Source organism: Scleropages formosus, chromosome 16 (assembly GCF_900964775.1).
Source record: "Scleropages formosus chromosome 16, fSclFor1.1, whole genome shotgun sequence".
Taxonomy (NCBI): Eukaryota; Metazoa; Chordata; class Actinopteri; order Osteoglossiformes; family Osteoglossidae; genus Scleropages; species Scleropages formosus.
The window spans coordinates 5,868,753-5,886,450 of record NC_041821.1 but is presented as its reverse complement, the minus strand read 5'-3'; the positions used below and the strand labels follow the sequence as shown (position 1 = coordinate 5,886,450).

Genomic DNA, 17,698 nt, shown 5'->3' with positions numbered 1-17,698 from the left:
TAAAATTACCAAGCTGTGTAAATGGGTAAAAACATTGTAGACTGCTTTGGAGAAAAGCAGCTGCTAAATGAATGAAAAACTATAGAAGCGAGGCCCCTTTTCAGCACTGCTCTGATTTTTAGCTGCGTTTTCTTAACCTCCCCTGTCAGATGCCACCACACACCGCCTTTCTTCCTACTGGACATCTCAGGAAAAAAAGGCACCAAGTGACATGGCGCCTGTACAGTGTAAGAATAAAGTGTAAATGTATTAAATTTAACAGATTAGGACATTTTAGTTTGCCATTTCTGCTTGTTGACCAGACAGAGCAGCTAACAACAGTAACCAGACGTACAAACGCTGAAGGTATGGAAGCAGCTGCCGTTTAGTGAAAAGGACTCAATATTTTTGGATATGGTGTCCAAGGGCAGCAATTTACTCCTCCCAGCTGAGCAGAAGAAGTCCTCAAATTAGAAGAGTCTGATATTGATAGCTTAGCTGTGCTTTATATTACTTTTCCCGTTTTAGCCTCAAGTCAAGGAGTTCTTCGGGACTGCGCACCTATCGCTCACCTACTGCACACCGGTTCTACGGTGTTACTCTGCTGTGAGTGGGAAAGCAAAGTTTTCACTTTGGTGAAAGGAAAGGGAAGTCACTTGGAAAAGTTTCAGACTCAGCTGCAGAACAAGCAGTTCAAACGGCTTAGAGAAAAATGACAGATGCCTAAGACTACACGTTTACAAAGGTAATTTTCATATATTGATATTCAAAGGGGTGCCACCATGGTGCAGCGGTGTAGACATTTGTTTGTTCCCACTCAGTCTGTATGGAGTTTGCATGTTCTCCCCATGTATGTGTAGGTTTCCTCCGGGTGCTCTGGTTTCCTACCAAAGTCCAAAGACATGCAGTTCCGGTGAATTGGTGACTCTAAATTGCCTACAGCATGTGAATGATTGAGTGTGTGTGTGTGTGTGGCTACTCTGCGACGGACTGTCGTCCTGTCCAGGGTGTACCCCTCTCAGCCTTACACCCAATGATTCAGAAATAGGCTCCGGATTACTGGGACCTTCCTAAGAATAGCAACTGAAACTGCATAGACAGAAGGATATTATAAAAAAATATGCACTGCACCATTTTAATTAAAGAGTCATTCCTTCATTTAACATGAAACCTGTTAAAGAAATAAATGTAAATGTAATTCTGGCTGAGTCCTTTCAAAATTCAAATAATGCTAAACACATTTATGTGTTTAAAAAACTAACACAAATAGCTCAAAAGCTGCATTATATGCATAAATATTAAACATTTGATAATATTGAGTAAGAATGCATTGAAAATGCGAGACTGAGCAGAAACCAGCAAACCTTGCGACCCCAGAGGACCGCGGTCATACGATACACGCAAGTTTACACACAAGATTTGTCAACAAATCGACAAAAACGCTGCAACCTGTTAGAGATTCTGCCAGCGCAGCTTCATTATAATTGGAGCCATGAACCCAAATCATGATAAAGTCACTTATAATCATGGTTGTTTATAAGAAATATAAAAGAAATCAACACCTACATCACAACACCCACATTATAAAATACTCAATACTATATTTCCACTTCATTTCAATCTCTATCCACGCAATTTAAACATCATTTAGACCTTTTTAATTTGCCAAAAACATTTAGGCTTATAAGCTTCATGTAAAGAAAGCATCAGATTTTGTTTTTTCTGCTGTCAAATTTCTGTTGGTACAAATTATTTCCCTTTCAATTAAATTAGTCCTGTGTTATTAAACAGTTACTGAAAACTATGTCTATATTTCTAGGACAACATTGTCAAAGGCACCACTCGAAAGCAGAATATTTAGGAAACATATAACCATATTTTTACTGAAACCTATGGCCACAATGTGCATCTTTCTTTCTTGGGGAATATTTTACTGTGCGCTGCAGTCCATCAGTGGCCAGGAGTGTTAGTCCCATTGTACCATTCCATCACTGGCTAGTAAACCTTCATTAAAACATAATGAATTAAAAACAAATTCACAAGACAAATATTTTTGACTCTTCTTTCAGTACAAACATCCAGATAACGAACCTTTCCGTCGTTACGCTGTTACACACGTATCCCAAATGTGAATGACAACCTTGGTCAAGCTTTGTTCCTTTATATGCCAATGATGTGAATTATTTCTGGAAAAAACTTTTTCCTCATACCACACATTAATTTGAAATATTTATGTTCTGATTTTCATGTATATTTTAATGAATTCCTACAAATCCACTGATCGTGGGTCCTGGACAGTCTCGTCCATTTCTACAATGTTCCAACAACCTGCAAACCTGAAATAAAATCATTCTCATTCTGCAACATCAGTTTTACGCATTCGCTCCAAGTTTCCGTTTACACTCGTCTTCTAATAAACCGGCACATGGCAGCAGAGAACTTTTCACATGTGTCCAAACACGAGAAAGGTGGTGATCGTGGCCAGGTAAGGGGAATAAAAATAAAGCAAAGATCTACACTGTGAAGATGAATGCAGATTAATAAATGACTGTACAAAGTACTCAAGGACGTTTTCAGACAGAAAGAAAGCAAACTCTTGCAGGCCGCAGATCGAACAAAGTACAATAAGTGAGTCGTTTGCAGCGCTGCAGCAGCCCTGACATTTTCAGCGAGACAAAGGTGTCAAGAAAATTAAGGAGAAAACAGTCATTTCAAATGTTTACTTGGTAGTATGAAGCATCGTTGCGAAGGTCAGCAAACGAGGTACAGAAATAATCTTGAGCTCATTCTGTTCCACTAAAGAAAATAAGTGTTTCTGACCATATAAATGTCGTCAATGTTTCTTCTGGAATGGAGAGACCTTCACTGTACTTTATGGTTCACCGAGAGTACAAAATATATGGTGCTGATAAACTGTATTCACTTAATTTTATAATTTACGAAGTATTTACAGTTTTTAACCAAAAAATATAATTATTAGCTGAGGTAAAAACCTCCAGGATCCAAACCCTTAAAGATGCATTTTTGCAGTGGCTTAAAGACAGATGACAATTGATTTTGTGGCTTTTAGTTATTAGCGCAATGTGTTAATCATTGTTATTGTAAGGGAAAGAGGTGTAATTTTTTTTTTAACAATTTTATAAAATACAAGTAAACAATTACAATAATTTACACAGTTTTGTTATAGAGAAATTTGTACATAAAGGTACATGAGAGGAACATTTATGGAAGGTGACTGAACTGCATGTACCTATTAATGGATTTTAAACGAAATTCCCAGACCTAGTTTCATCACAGAGGTGTGTTAGTTATCTAACCACATACCAGAAAAATGCTTACAAACTGATGCACTCGGAGGTGATGGAACAACTGAACTCAAATAGGTAAGAAAACCACATTTTTTCCCTGCCTTGTAGAGACAATCAATCATAATACCTGAGCATTTGTGATCACAGGCACAACCACAGGCATCTTGGACCAGTCTCTACAAATCAGTGGTTTGCCAGTCTAAAAATATTTTGCCACCTGATTGACAATTATAAATGACAAAAGTAAAGAGGGAAAACTATTCAAAGTGGCTATTAAACAGTAAAGAAAATTACAGAGTAAACCGCCCAGATAATATTCTGCCTATATACACACACACAGACACACACACACAAAATACGGCATGAAACACATGGGGTGTTAGAAGTGAAGGAACCCGTTTCTCAAAGTAACAACCCAAAATCCAGAACTGTCCTTCCTTGTCAAAATGAGTCACATTGCGGACACAAACCTCTCCACGTTACCAGAGTACGGCGGGTGCCTCAGGTAGCTACTAGCAGCAGGTATGGCGCTAGAACCATTATATTGGGCTATAGAGGGCAGCTGTCCAGGGGACATTTTACTGTAGGGGTCCATAGTTTCCCCGGCAACGGAAGGAGAGCTGGTGATCCCCAGTCGGCTGGGTGCCCCGTAGATTTGACTGTTGCCCTGGGGATAGGCGCTCTGCACCTGCAGGTGTCCATTGGGGACGGAATATGGGAAAGTCATGTGACCAGCGGAACGCGACAGCACGGCTCCGCCGCAGGACTGGGCCTGGAAGCTGGCGCCATTCAGACCGCACGAGGTGCCTGTTGACCCCAAGTCAGGGCTGAAGCTGCGGACCGGCTGCTGGATGAGCTCGGTGCCAGCGCCCAGCCCGTTGTGGTGACCGATGATGGTGTTGATGCTGAACATTCGAGACTGGCCCGAGCTGAAGCTGGGCGAGGACGAGGGGTAGTAGGCGGGTGCTATCTGCTGGCTATATGGCGGACTAACGGTCACGTTCGAGTACATTGGGTTGCCATAGGCCGATCGTGAGATCTGCATTTGGGCGAAAGCGGGCGACTCATGGACATATGCTGAGTAGGTGGTGAAGTCGCATCGCTTGAACCTCTTCCTGCGCCGGAGGAAACTGCCACTCTCAAACATGTCCTCAGCGTTGGGGTCCAGGGCCCAGTAGTTGCCCTTGCCGGGCCGGCCGGGCTCTCGCGGGATCTTGATGAAGCAGTCATTGAGCGTCAAATTGTGGCGGATGGAGTTCTGCCATTTCTTGGAGTTGTCTCTGTAGAAGGGGAAGCGCTCCATGATAAATTTGTAAATGCCCCCGAGAGTCAGCTTGCGGTCCGGGGCATTCGCGATGGCCATGGAGATGAGGGCGATATAGCTGTAGGGAGGTTTGCCGCGCTGCAGGGGTCTTTTCCTCCGACGACCCCTCGGAGGCTCCTCAATGGCAACCTGGGTGGCGGACAGCGAGACATCTGAGGGGGAGTCCTTCTCCACTTTGACCACAGGCATTGTGTCTAGACTCTTCTCAAGTCTACCAGCTAACTGAAGAACTCCTCCGAGGTCAAGTGGCTGTCGCGACTTAATGCCTCCGGTGTTCCCACAAGGAGCTCCAGCGGCACAGCAAGAGCAACAAACGTCACTTTCAGCTGATTTGTTGCGCTAAAGGGAACTCCATAATTACCGAGGTACGAGTCCCACATCCAAAGAAAGGCTCGCAAACCAAACCATACAATGTACTCCAAATGTTGAAAGTCTTCTGAAGTTCGACTGGGGTTTATGAAAATGAGGAGGAAAAAAAAAACCGCATAAACAGCACAGAAGATCCTCCCAGGTGAGAACCAGGGGAATACTGGAGGACCAGAACGTGTTACATGAGATCTACCTGTGTAGAAACCAGCCACACCCACAGAAACGTGCTACATGTTTAAAGGGATACACACAATGTCAAATTCATCTGGGTTAAGACTCAGTCTTTTCACTGAGCGTCTTAGCACCGCAGCCGTATTTTGTCTTGACATTTCAATTCCTCACCAGTGACAATTTAAGACGTGAAACCAAAATGACAAGCTCCTTTTCCCACATGTACTACAACTGACATTACCTTTAGAGAAGATCTCGCAAAAAATATAGAGAAAATAGTGTATAAAGCAAAAGAAAGTAATGGATGAAAAAAATTCTGGAAAGCAGAGACATTTCCCTGAGTTTTTTCTCTGATCAATGAATAGATGATTTTCATGATTGCCTAGGAATGGCACATTTCCAGACTTTGGGGTTCCCAGAAGTTAATTTGTGTAACATCAGGTATGAGGACAGTTACTGGCACCAAAATGAGACCTTTTAATAATAATAGCCCTCTTTAGTGGTGTAGCAAACCACCGCTGTCTTAGCATGTTTGTTTTGAGGCAATGTCTGCAGGGCCCAGCTGTGCACAGACATGTAAATGTGTCCCTAAACTGGCTCTGATGTGTTTTAGCGGCATGCAAACCGAGGTGCTCCCTGTTCACACTGCAGCCGCAGTGATCAACACTGGTCGGTCACCAGCCAAGTGCCTACAAGTACCAATGGGGGAGATGCAGCAGAATCAAATGGGGTTCAACAAAAAGGTTCAGTGAGACAACAGCTTGTTAAAAATCTTACTAACATTCGGTGTGCATCATGGCTCACAGAAGGGTCCAATTCAGATGGAAGAGGAATTACAATACACATCTGCTCGGTTGACCTCTTGTATTTTGGAGAATTTTTTTATAGCTCTTCCAAGCACAAACCTTGTTCTCCCTGACCATCTCCTTGCTCAGGTACTTGTAAAGCATGGCCAAGAGTATACTAAAAATCCTGGATGACATTGGATGGTTTGCTGAAAAAGTTACAATGGTAATTTCTAAAAAGAAAAATCTGGTTAATCTAAGGAACTGAGACACACGGAGTGACTCATCTTCTGTTTCATGGTAAAAGTAAGACGCAGAAGTAGTAGTCAAGACAGAGCTATTTCAGCCAAGATAAACATGCAGCATTAAACTATTTAGATCACAGTTCTGTGACTCCTTGATAAAGTACTGCAAGTGTCCATATGTCTTGATGTTCAAAACTGAGGATGGCAGACCCTACTGCAAACTCTAAATCAAAGTATAATAATTTACATTTATCCACTGAGCAGAAGCTTTTCTCGAAAGCAATATACAACTCAAAGTAAAATAAAGTGCACTTCAGCAAGAGGCCAAGAAATGCAGGTGCAGACATGTGATTCTCTAAATACAGTCACTTAGTTCAATTACAAACTGTTTTTACCATCATATATTACAACGAATACCTGTATTTAACACTGATAGAGTTTTCTGTCAGATAGTGTGAACATATGGAGCAGATATGGGATCAAGAAAGAAGTGGGTCCGAAAGAGATGTGTTTTGAGACTCTATGTGAACATCGAAAAGGATTCAGCAGTTCTGAGTGGGTTAGGGAGCTCTTTCCAACAAGTTAGGGCCAGAACTGAGAAACATCAGGCTTTGATTTTGAAAAGACTTCTGTCCCTACCAGATGCTATGGTGCTTACTGCAAAGTTTCCCCCACTTAGTAAGCAGTTTCCTCCCAAGATGCTGAGGTGAGCTTCAGTAAGACAAGACCTAAAGTGTATGGTTTTCTTGTGAACCCGAGGCTCTCCGGTGCCGCAGTATGTAAAGGAGGACTATTTGTTGATAGATGATGCAAACAACACAGGCACCCCGTGTGCGAGGACCCATCTTGGCGATGGGGGAAATCGCTAACCGTATGCAAAAGGCCCAGCCGTCCAACCACCCCACCCCACCCCACCCCACCCATCACTGCAACTTCAAGCAGAACCTTGCACAGGATCCTCTCTGGGAGGAATTCCAGTCTTCTCTCTCGTTGCTTTGCTAAGCAGGCCAATAAACATTTCTGAGGTGCTCCTTCTGAGCTCGAAGTGTCCCTTGCGTCGGCGGCGGAATGCACGGCTATTGTGTATCGCTCACACTCATGACAGGGCTCCTCTGCTGGTGAGAGACACGTTATGCTGGTGATGTACGGCCCACCTGGCGCTCAATGAAAACACAACACTGACTAATTGCTCAGACATTCTTCGACAAATATAGAGAATTAATTCTTTCTTGACATACATCTGAGTAAGAGTGTGTGGCTGGGTGTGTGTGTGTGTGTGTGTGCACATGCTCACCTCTTTTCTTTTCCTAGCTGTAGAAATTAGACTTTGAGGAAAAGGTCTAAAGAATGAGCGCAGCTGCACGTCGGTGCAGCTCCAAGAGGCAAATGAAGCCCTTAAGAATGAGTGCAGCTGTGCATCGGTGCAGCTCCGAGAGGCAAATGAAGCGTAATCCCCGGCTCCACGGCCAGAGAGACTGCTCTTCTCAAACAAAGGGAAGCAAATCAGGCCAGGCGCTCCTGGAACCGGACACCTTTAACCCTGTGTTCCCCCTTGGACGGGCCGAGACAAGGGCTTGTGCGGACGTGAATGGCGCCGTGTGTGGCAGGGGCCCTTTAGAAGAGCCCACCTTATGTGGACATGGGCGCCGGGGGCTCTCCAAGCAGCCTTAGAGCTGAAAGCAGCCCATCCTGCCGAGGTAACGCTTGGGTGCTTTGTGTGTGTGTGGGTTTTTAACTAATATTGTGTTGGCAATTTGCAGGAAAACGCTCTGGGATTTTTTCCATTGTAGGCACAAAGACCTTATGGGAACCTCTCTACAAATTAAAATGCATTTCCTCTCAAAATTTAATACTACCCCCAAAACTTGGATTACTATCAGGTGTTTACGTTTTTTGCGATTTTGATGGGAAAGGGTTAGGAATCATGTTTTTGCACTGAAGTGTGGGTCAGTTCCCTGGCTGACAGATGAGCAGGTCTTGTAAGTGTGAGTGTGTGTGTGTTCGTGTGTGGCTCCTTGTTTGCATTGCCACTCAGGGTCTTGTGCTACATGCAAACTCCCTGTGACGGCTGGCTTGTTCCCTGGTCTCTGCAGTTTACATAACTGAAGCACCACGCTACCGCGAGATCGCCGTTAATTGTCTCCCAACAAAAACGAGCACCGACCCCTGGAGCCCCTACATACACATGTAAAACCCTGCTGTTAAAAGAACACACAGTCCAAACACTTCCAAAGAATCCTTTCCCTACATTACCTGCTGCACAGAAGAAATATCAGTTATCCTCACTATTTCAGGCAATAACAGTATTGATACACGATTTCAAGTGGCCAACAAATGAATAAATTGAGGGCTGGGATGATCCAAGACTAATACACTCATTGCTCAGCAAGACAAATTCCATCTTTGAGTGACTAAATTTCATTAACAATGTGCTTAGTTTTTTATTCATGATTTTTTTGCAGTATTCACTTTTTATTCAATTGTAGTTTGACATAAAGATTAAGAAATAGAGTGCATTTTACAATCTATCACCTAAGAAGTCACGTTCCAGTGCAGGCATCCCTTGATTTACAAAATGAATTCGTTCCTGAAAGCAGTGTGGATATAAAAATTTGATACTGAAAGCCTATTTCCCATTATATTAAATGAGGAAAAAAAATCACGTGTTCCCATCCAAAAATACCAAGCAAATCTTTCCCAAATATCACTAAAACACTGTGAAACACCTATATAACCATCAACCTATGATTTCAGAGTATTATAAAACGCTTACATTTACACACTTACTGCTCCAAGGTATTTCCTACTTTTGGTTCTAACTGGTCAGTTCTCCACAGGATGAACAATTAACCAAACAAGGATCCATTGAGCATGTGATGTTTGTTGTGAACAACTTCCTAAAACTGTGTGCTGCTGCTAAAGTGCAGATACATACCTGAAAAACACTCAGTTAAAATTTTCCTGCTAATTCCTCTGCTGTCTCCGCAACCATTCAATTAAAAAACAGTCAATATGGCCAACAGACACTCCTGTGGAATTTCATACACTTCCCTTAATGCCTAAACCCTCTTAAAACAACACTCTCACACTAACAGACTACTAGAGTACATCACTCACGCAACATGTAAATTTCATTCCTTTTTTTGGACAGGCTTTGGATAAATTTTGTGGGACAGCTGGTAGTGTAGTGGTTAGAACTGCTGCTTTACACATAAAGGTTGCAGGTTCAATTCCCACCTCTGGCTGTAGTACCCTGGAGCAAGGTACTTACTTTAAAATTACCCAATTGTATAAATGGGTAAGTAACTTAACATTGTATGTTGCTTTGGACAAAAGCTTCAGCTAAATGAGTAATTGTTACACTTGATTTTTGCTCTGCAAATTGAAAAATTGGGTAACAAAAGACAGGGGTCACACACACTGTCTGAAACTGCTTGTCCTGAGCGGGGTCGCAGGAAACCGGAGCCTAACCTGGCAACACAGGGCATAAGGCTGGAGGGGGAAGGGACACACCCAGGACAGCACACCAAGTGGGACTTGAACCCCAGATCTGCCAGAGAGCGGGACCCAGCCAAGCCTGCTGCGCCACCGCACTCCGAAGCCAGGGGTCATTATATCAAAATTTCAGATAAATGAAGAGTTCATAAATCAAAGGATGCCTGCATCGGGACTTCATCTGTTCATCATATGACGTTTTTAATTCCTGGTGATTATTGCAATTAAGTACCTGATATAACATTTGAATTTTAAAAAAATGCTAAAAAAAACTATGCAATTTTAAGAGAGAACATTGGAAGACATTTGAGACTTTCAGCCGAAGATCCATTGTTCTGAGGAGCTCATCTGTTCCACAGAATCTGGCTCGAACTCAGAAGAAGTCCTTAAAATAGGCGCCAAGTGTTTCCATTTTGCTCACCGCTGATGCTTATCAGAAGAACCACACCAAACAGGGCGTTGTTGCTACAAGTTTTTTTTTTGTCATGGTCCCCCCCCACACCGGTATTTCTGTACAACACCTTACACCTTCACACCTCTCCTGCTACCTCCTTTTCCACCAATCACACATATTCCACTCCAATGTGCCAAAAGCCAATATTCAAAGCATTTCGGTGCAGTGTGTGGTTACTCACAATCACCGCGGTGCCTTATTGCAGGTGTCCACGTTTGCATAACTCCTGCTCTACGCACACGCGTGTCTCAACACCTGCTCACCACGTACCACGGGCTCCCGCTGCAATCCCCTACCTGTCTGGTCGTCACTCTGCCCTTCCTGGACCCGAATAGCTGATGTGTTGCACAATGGGACGTGTGCAGAAGAAGTGCCTGTACTACAGTGCTACGCCACTGAAATTCTTGTCCATTAGAACTGATTAATCGCGCTTGTCTGCCGTCTGATGGCAGAGACCACCGCAGCAGCTCCGACAAGCCCGGCGCCATTGCCTTAATTCGGCCGAAACGCACCCATCAGCGTGATTGATGCTCCTTTGCCCCCACCCCCATTCCTAGACCCACAACAGAGAGGCCCGGTTTAGCATCAGGGGTCTTTAATCCATTCCAGTACAAGTCTTTGCCACATTCCAAAAGAGATACTGTTACAACCACGGTAAAAGGTTACTTAAACAAGACACAGCCTGTTACAAGTGACAACATTTTCTTGCCTTTATTTCGCAAACTGGTAACTTCACATGAAGCGGAACCTGTGGACAGCTGTTGATACCAACTGTCCTGGCATCACATGGCATTCTGCTGGTGCCGTACCTGGGAACGGCCAAATGGGGAGGAAGTTGACTTTGCGCACGGCCGTCAAGTGAGCACACATCCCGCGCTCGGGCAGACGGCGATGACAGGTATTTAGCAGCCCTCGCTCACGATCCACACGGCATATCCATCACTATCCAAACAATCTCATAATAGGCCTTAATTAGTGCAAACAGAGTTCTTCACATGTCCCACCATCCGCGCACGGCCGCGTTAAAGGCGTGTAAGTGATCTTGATGATGGGATTCCAAATCATGACAAAATATCCCCCAAATAAAATTCATGCTGTTACTGCAGTGCACCAAGGAGAACAAGAGAAGCCTCTCGTCTGCATTAAAACGTGAGCAGTCACTCGCTGGCACTGAAACACGCAGGAAAACCTTACAGTGTATCCGTAAGAAAAAGATCAAACATGTCAGTTTGTCTCAATCCAGAGTGATGACAAACAGCTGACAGGTAGTTATCAATGGATTGTACGTGAGATTTATACACAAAACATCATGTACGTATTATTGTGCACTTGGTCATGTTTCAACATCAATCAAACCTTCACTCTAGCTACTATTACACATTATATGTGGAATAATTATTTTAAAAACTTTGCTCTAAAGCACATACACACAGGATGTAGCAGTACCCTCCGATATTCAGTACTCTGGTATTTTGACAATAGTGTGTCTGTTCAAAATGCAAAGTGCAGCCACTCAAGGCTCCATGTAGGCGATGTGGCGCGCCTGCCGTCGTGTACCTGCGCCGGGAAAACCGATGCTTGTGGTCACATTAGTCTCACATTTCCCTCCCAGGGGGCTCGCCTTTCTCTGGCTGCGTGTCAGACTCCAGGAGGGACAGGTAAATTGATGTCGCTGTCAGTCACGAGTCTCCGCGTGTCACTGGGGTGTCGGGAGGAATTCAATTTAGAGAACAGCGCAAGAAAAGAAGCTCAAACTGAAGGACCAGTCCTTGCACATATCGTATCTCACATGAGCACAATGTCTTAATTAAATACAGTAAGTTGTGGTGGACAGTGACCAACACGTGTGACTAGTGAAACACCCAAGTGTATAAAAACCAATTTCACACGAATAACAACAATAGAGTTGGGCAAAATAGCAGTATTAACGATTATGGTAATTCTGCATTTCTCTCCCATCACCCTCATGATCCGTAGCTTAATCCAGAAACACAGGGCATGAGGCAGGGTACTCCCTGGAAGGGATGCCTGTCTATTACAATATACTCACACATATCCATCCACTCACACACACCCAGGGTAGAGTCCTGAAACATGTGTTTGGACTGTGGGAGGAAACTAGAGCACCTGGACAAAAATCCACGTGAAAATTGGGAGAACTCGTAAACTCCACACGAGCTGAGCTGGATTCAAACGCGAAGCCGGGGGGCTGTCAGGCACCGGCGCTACCTGTTGTGCCATGGTGTGGCCACCTCCGACTGCCAGCAGGACGCAGAAGGGATCAGCGATACGTAGAACACGTAGGCAGTCTGTCACAAGAGGCTACATGGGAGACATAAAGGCCTATGGGTAACGCTTGGCAGCGAGTTGGGCTACACACCCAGAATGTGTGCATCGGGGGAGCGGAGCACTTCAGGGGAAAGACGGGGAGAACTGAGGTATGAAGGCCTTTATTACCACCTGCAAGCCTGCTGGTCTGGGATTTGTACCTCTTCAATCACTGACACTTATGGATTATGTGAGCTTAAGTCGAAAGCTGGTGCATGCCACATCTTGTGTGCAAATATGCAGGCGTTCAGCAGCGTGCTCCATTCCCTCCTCGACTCGCTCTCCGAGAGTCCCCTCATTGTCAGAGCCATCCGTTTCAGGTCCCATTCTGACGAGTCGGCTGCCCCACACGTGGGAATTGCCTTGAGGTGCCTCCCCACGGAGCAGGACGCTCGGGACAGAGATGGGGTGAGTGAGGCGCTGCGGGATCGCACCAAAACACCACGCCTGGAAAATCTGCACACGGTGTAAGAAAACAGAGTGAAAAGGTGAGCCTTTGTCTGCTCAAGACCACTGTCAGACGGAAGAGGAAGCTGCCCAACAATGAGCGAAAGCTGCAGATCGAGACGACGTCCGGCCTCCCTGCTTCTAGCCACACGCTCACCCTCCACCCCCCAAGTGTACACAGGTGCAGCAGGTAACGTCGCAGCAGTCCCTTTCAGACAGAGCAGGTCTGGAACCAAAAGGCCGCCATCCCAGAGTGTGCTCAGAAAGAAGGGAATCCCAGCGTTGGGGGGGGGCAGAGTGAGTTAACGTCTCTCTGTGCCAGTAATTATAGTTGGATTTTGCATTCAACTCCATTATAAAACAAAATTAGCACAGATCTCTGGGAGATAAAGGAGCTGATTGAAGTCTGAGGGTGAATTCTGAACATAATAGAATAACTGCACCACCGGCCATGTATTTGTCATATTTCAGGGCACCAGATGGAGGTAGTGGTTTATTTAAAAAAAAAAAAAACTACTGAAATTATATTGTTTTTATTGTCAAGTAAAACAGTTCCTGTTCACTTATCATTCAGGGTGTCTATATAATTATATACTATAAGAGGATTTATTTGTTATTTTTGTTACATATTTGCCGTTGTTCCAAACATTTCTCTGAGCAGCTGCCTTTGCTTTTCTGCTGTTGCTGCAAAATAAATAAATAAATAAATATGAAAAAACAAAAGACGTAACCAAGGCCTGTGATCGCCTATACCTTCAGTAAGAGAAGAAAAAACAGACACACGTGCAGCACCAAAAGGTGTATAATGTGCTCGGAATAATGGCAGATGACCAAAGAAGCGGTGCGTTGCGGTGAAGAGTAATGGCGGCCGCGAGGTCGGGAGCCACCGTGAAGCGGTCCCACCTCGCGTTTTACATGTGGCTGCACTGCTGGGACCACGAGGCCACTTCAGGAAGGCTGAAAAGTAACCTTTCCCCAGCTCCTGTGAGCGAGATGGACAGGAGGCCTGGAAGGAAGTCATGCTAGGAGGCCAACTGTCTGCAGACAATGGAGGCTCATGAGTGGGAGCTCCTGCAAGGATTACTGTGGAGAACGGCCCAGAAGACACCGGCGGTGGCAGCGGCAGCAGAGGAGGAAACTCAGGCTCGGTAAGGAGGCAAGGAGTGGAGGAAGACCTTCATGACAGCAGGCCTACAGGTGCAGAAGGAATGAGGCTCTGTAAGAGCTAAGGACAACCGCTGAAGCGTGGCCTTTTATTGTGCATAGGAGGGAGAAAAATGCAGGCCGAGTACGAGCGCTCCGTCGCAATGACAGATGGGTTAAGCAAGCTTGGCACGGTAGACATGTCGGTGACATTTTGAAATGGTCAGGTTTTCCTTTCAAGTGTTTCCCAGGGTATTTGAACAAATAGCAGTGTGTGAACTTACGCACAGCAACACGCACTTCACTCACCGAAATGAGCAGGAGTGATTGTCAATTCCCAATATATATGTTCTTGAGAGAACGTTTCAACTGAGCTGGACTGTTCAGAAGATGGTATCAGCTGGCAGACACACACACACACAAACAACCAAAAAAACAACCCTGCAACCCATTAATAGGCACCATTTGCACCTGCTCGTTTTGCGTCCAAATGACAAGTCCACCGCTCCCGATGGGCACGTTTGGCGGCGCACTGTTTACTTTCTGTGCGTTCGGTCGTTTGCATTCCTCGCCTCGCTGGGGACGCATGTGTGGCACTTTGTTTGAATGGCCAAACAGATTTGCTCAACAAATACCCATCAAGACTATTTACATGTCATGCGCCGGGCGCTTAGCATGTCGTCAGTGGGGAAGTCATGCCAGTGTCGACCGTCGCGGATCTCTATGTATCCCAGCACTCTCAGGTTTACAATAGGTACAAATAGTCCTGTCCTCTTGCTAATGATGGTAAAATAACCAATCAGTTATCAATAAGCAGAAGTTCAGTGCAGAGCTGCGGTGGTTCAGAGTCAGGGTGTGAGGCTAGGTAGACCTGGGACAGGATGGCAGTCCATCACGGGACATACACACACTAAGGATGACAGAGCCAGCAGTTCACCTGAAACGCATCTTCCAAGTGTGGGAGGAAACCAGAGCACAGGAAGGAAACCTACAGAAAAACAGGAAGAATATGGAAAATACTGGTTCGAGTCTGGCTCACACTCTGTATCTGAACCAACAGCCCTGGTCTACAAGGGTCACGTGCTGAGCCACCATGACGGGAAACCCCACAAATTAATTACTTTAGCCCTAATAGAACGTCAGTGCTGAGCAGTCTGCAAATTACCCGGCATCAGTGTTGCTGACACAGTCACTCTTGGTACTCGACCCACATTACTGACGCTCCCATTTACCACCCCGAATGTGGAATGCTGCGACCACCTTGAGGACCTTCCAGCTTCCCGCCCCACACGACGAGCCCCAGGCTTCGCTGACAAAGACCTCCACAGCAGAGACTGACACGTGTTCTGGTGCAAAAGGGACAGGGAGTCAAAGACAAGCCTTTGGCTTGCAGCCAGGTATATGGGGTAATGGTAACAAGTCCTTCCTGACACTCCGACAACTCGGCCCCCGACAAGAAGAATGCGGCAAGTCAAAAAGCAGCCCGTGAAGATGGGAGAGAAGCGCTTTCGCATTTGCTCTCCTCCGCCACCAGGATTTGCCCTGCGACTCAGCAGCGGTTTGACCTGTCTTTCTGCTTCATTTGTCATCTCTAATTATTGTCTGTTTTGGAGGCGCTGAAAGACGTGGCATTAGGGAACCGCGCTCGGTGTTGAGAGCAAGGCCTCGCCACTGAATGGTGAAAGTATGCGGAGGAACACGCAGCGACACGGCCTGGCGCACGGCCCGCGCAGCTGGGCCCTCAGCGGCAGCACCCTTGCACCCTGCTCACAACGACAAGTCGGATGGACCGTGGCTTGATGGCGGGCTCTGGAGGAAAAGGGAAAAGAAAAACCCATCCATCCATATATCGACCCACCCTCTCCGCGCACACACACACACACACACACACACACACACAGAAGCTGGGTGAGAATGGAGCCCATACTGCACTAGTTCTCTTGCAGTGTGTCAACTGACAGAAGCGAGACAAAGCGCTGCACCTTCTGGTGTATGAGTCAAGAGAGAGAGATTGAGCTCCGCTCTGCTCCGCTGCTGCTGCCAGTGGCTTCCTGCCAGCTCTGCCCCCCCGTGACCATGTCCCGCCCCTTGTGTTCACTCCACATCGAAGGAAGAAAAAACAAGAAGGGCAAGTCAGCCAAGTGTTAGCACACAACAGTCCTGTCGCCCGGGGTGTTTCGGATACCCTGCTGCAGTTCGACCGGCGCACTGGCCACGCGGCAGGTCTGCGGGGGCTTTTTGCCCTCCTTCCAGTCCAGCGTATATCCATCATTAGCCCTGCAGTCAGCAGCAGTGCAGCCTGGTCATGCAGGGCCAACATTTAACGGGCAACGTGCAGGGAAAGGACTCCACATGAAAGCACACGGAGCTGACCATCACCAGCTACCAAAGGACTGCAAAGACTATGAACACATGGCATTACAGGACAGTTTAGGGTCATGTGACCCAGGCCATCTCGGCAAGGCAACTTTGTCTGCTGCTGTGTCAGATATGTTATATTATAGTAATCAAAAATAATAGCACCTTGGTAGAGCTTCTGTTTTATTATTACAGCTGTTCCTAAAACAACACACTTGACCAGCTGTTAGAAACTGACAAGGAGCTGTATGATGCATTGAGTCAATAGCGTGGTGAAGCAAAATTGAGATTGGGTGCCAGCCAAATATAAAAATATATATATAAAATATAATAAACACAATAAAAAATTTAAAAGGCATACAAAGGAGTACATCAAGGCCATGGCTGGGAAACACCACAGGCGCATTCAAAAACAATATGTTCTATGAATTATAATAGTGCAAATCCCCACCCTCATCCAGTTCTTCATATTCCTTTATCTGCCAAAATGGAATATTTGTAGGAAGAAGCGAGTGTATGGGTTTCAAACAAGTGTCACTGAGCTGCGCTAGTTGAGACAGAAGCAGAGGGCAGCGGTCAGCGCCCTGAAGTGACAGATGCTCCATGGATACAGATCGCTGCGCCGCGGAGGAGGATGAGTCAGTGGAAGATGTGTCATAGCCCACCTCCATGACAACTCCAGGGGGAACATTCTGGAATTCGTGTCACGATGAGAGGGTGTGAGAACATGCCCATCACGTGGAGGGGTTTTTGTGGAAACAAGCATCCTGTGCGGTATAAATTAATCACCCATCTGCAATGAAATAAACGCAGCTGCAACACCTGGCAATATCATCTTTTTAAATAAAGAGTAGCTCCAATTAAAACAAATCTACTAAAATAAAATCAAAAATATTATGCTGTTCAAGCTGTTCCTGTGATCCTTATAAAAAGGTTAGAATTTATTTAAAAAATAATAAAAAAAGTGAACAACCCAGTTCATAAGTGCTGCTTTTTAATCAGTGGGTTTAATTTTAACATTTATGAAATCACACAATATACTGATACTTTAGGGCTGTTACTGACCTTCTTGCAGAAAAGTCTAAAAAACATGATTTTTCAAGCATTTCATCTCCTGCTTAAACCAAAGAAATCCTGGATTGGTGGAAGTGCCTTGTGGGAAAGCCGTGCTCGACGATCCGGTGGCCTCGTGTAATTTTGAAAGGTGCTGACTTCCACCGTAGAGCCATTATCGCTGTGCAGTAATGAAAAGACACCCAGCGAAGAGCCCAAATGCAGAAATGTATCCAGTT

The 17,698-nt window shown here is 45.4% G+C and overlaps 1 protein-coding gene across 1 annotated transcript; it reads right to left on the bottom strand.

The window, feature by feature from the left end:
* Window positions 1-2,373: 2,373 nt before the first annotated feature.
* On the bottom strand, window positions 2,374-6,206 carry foxe1 (forkhead box E1). Its single transcript, XM_018736022.2, has one exon. It carries the CDS (start codon window positions 4,798-4,800, stop codon window positions 3,739-3,741), a length of 1,062 nt encoding a protein of 353 aa, XP_018591538.1. The 5' UTR covers window positions 4,801-6,206; the 3' UTR covers window positions 2,374-3,738.
* Window positions 6,207-17,698: the final 11,492 nt, after the last annotated feature.

Excerpts from the sequence above, each read along its gene's own strand:
- foxe1 (XM_018736022.2), bottom strand. The coding sequence starts at position 4,800 with ATGCCTGTGGTCAAAGTGGAGAAGGACTCCCCCTCAGATGTCTCGCTG.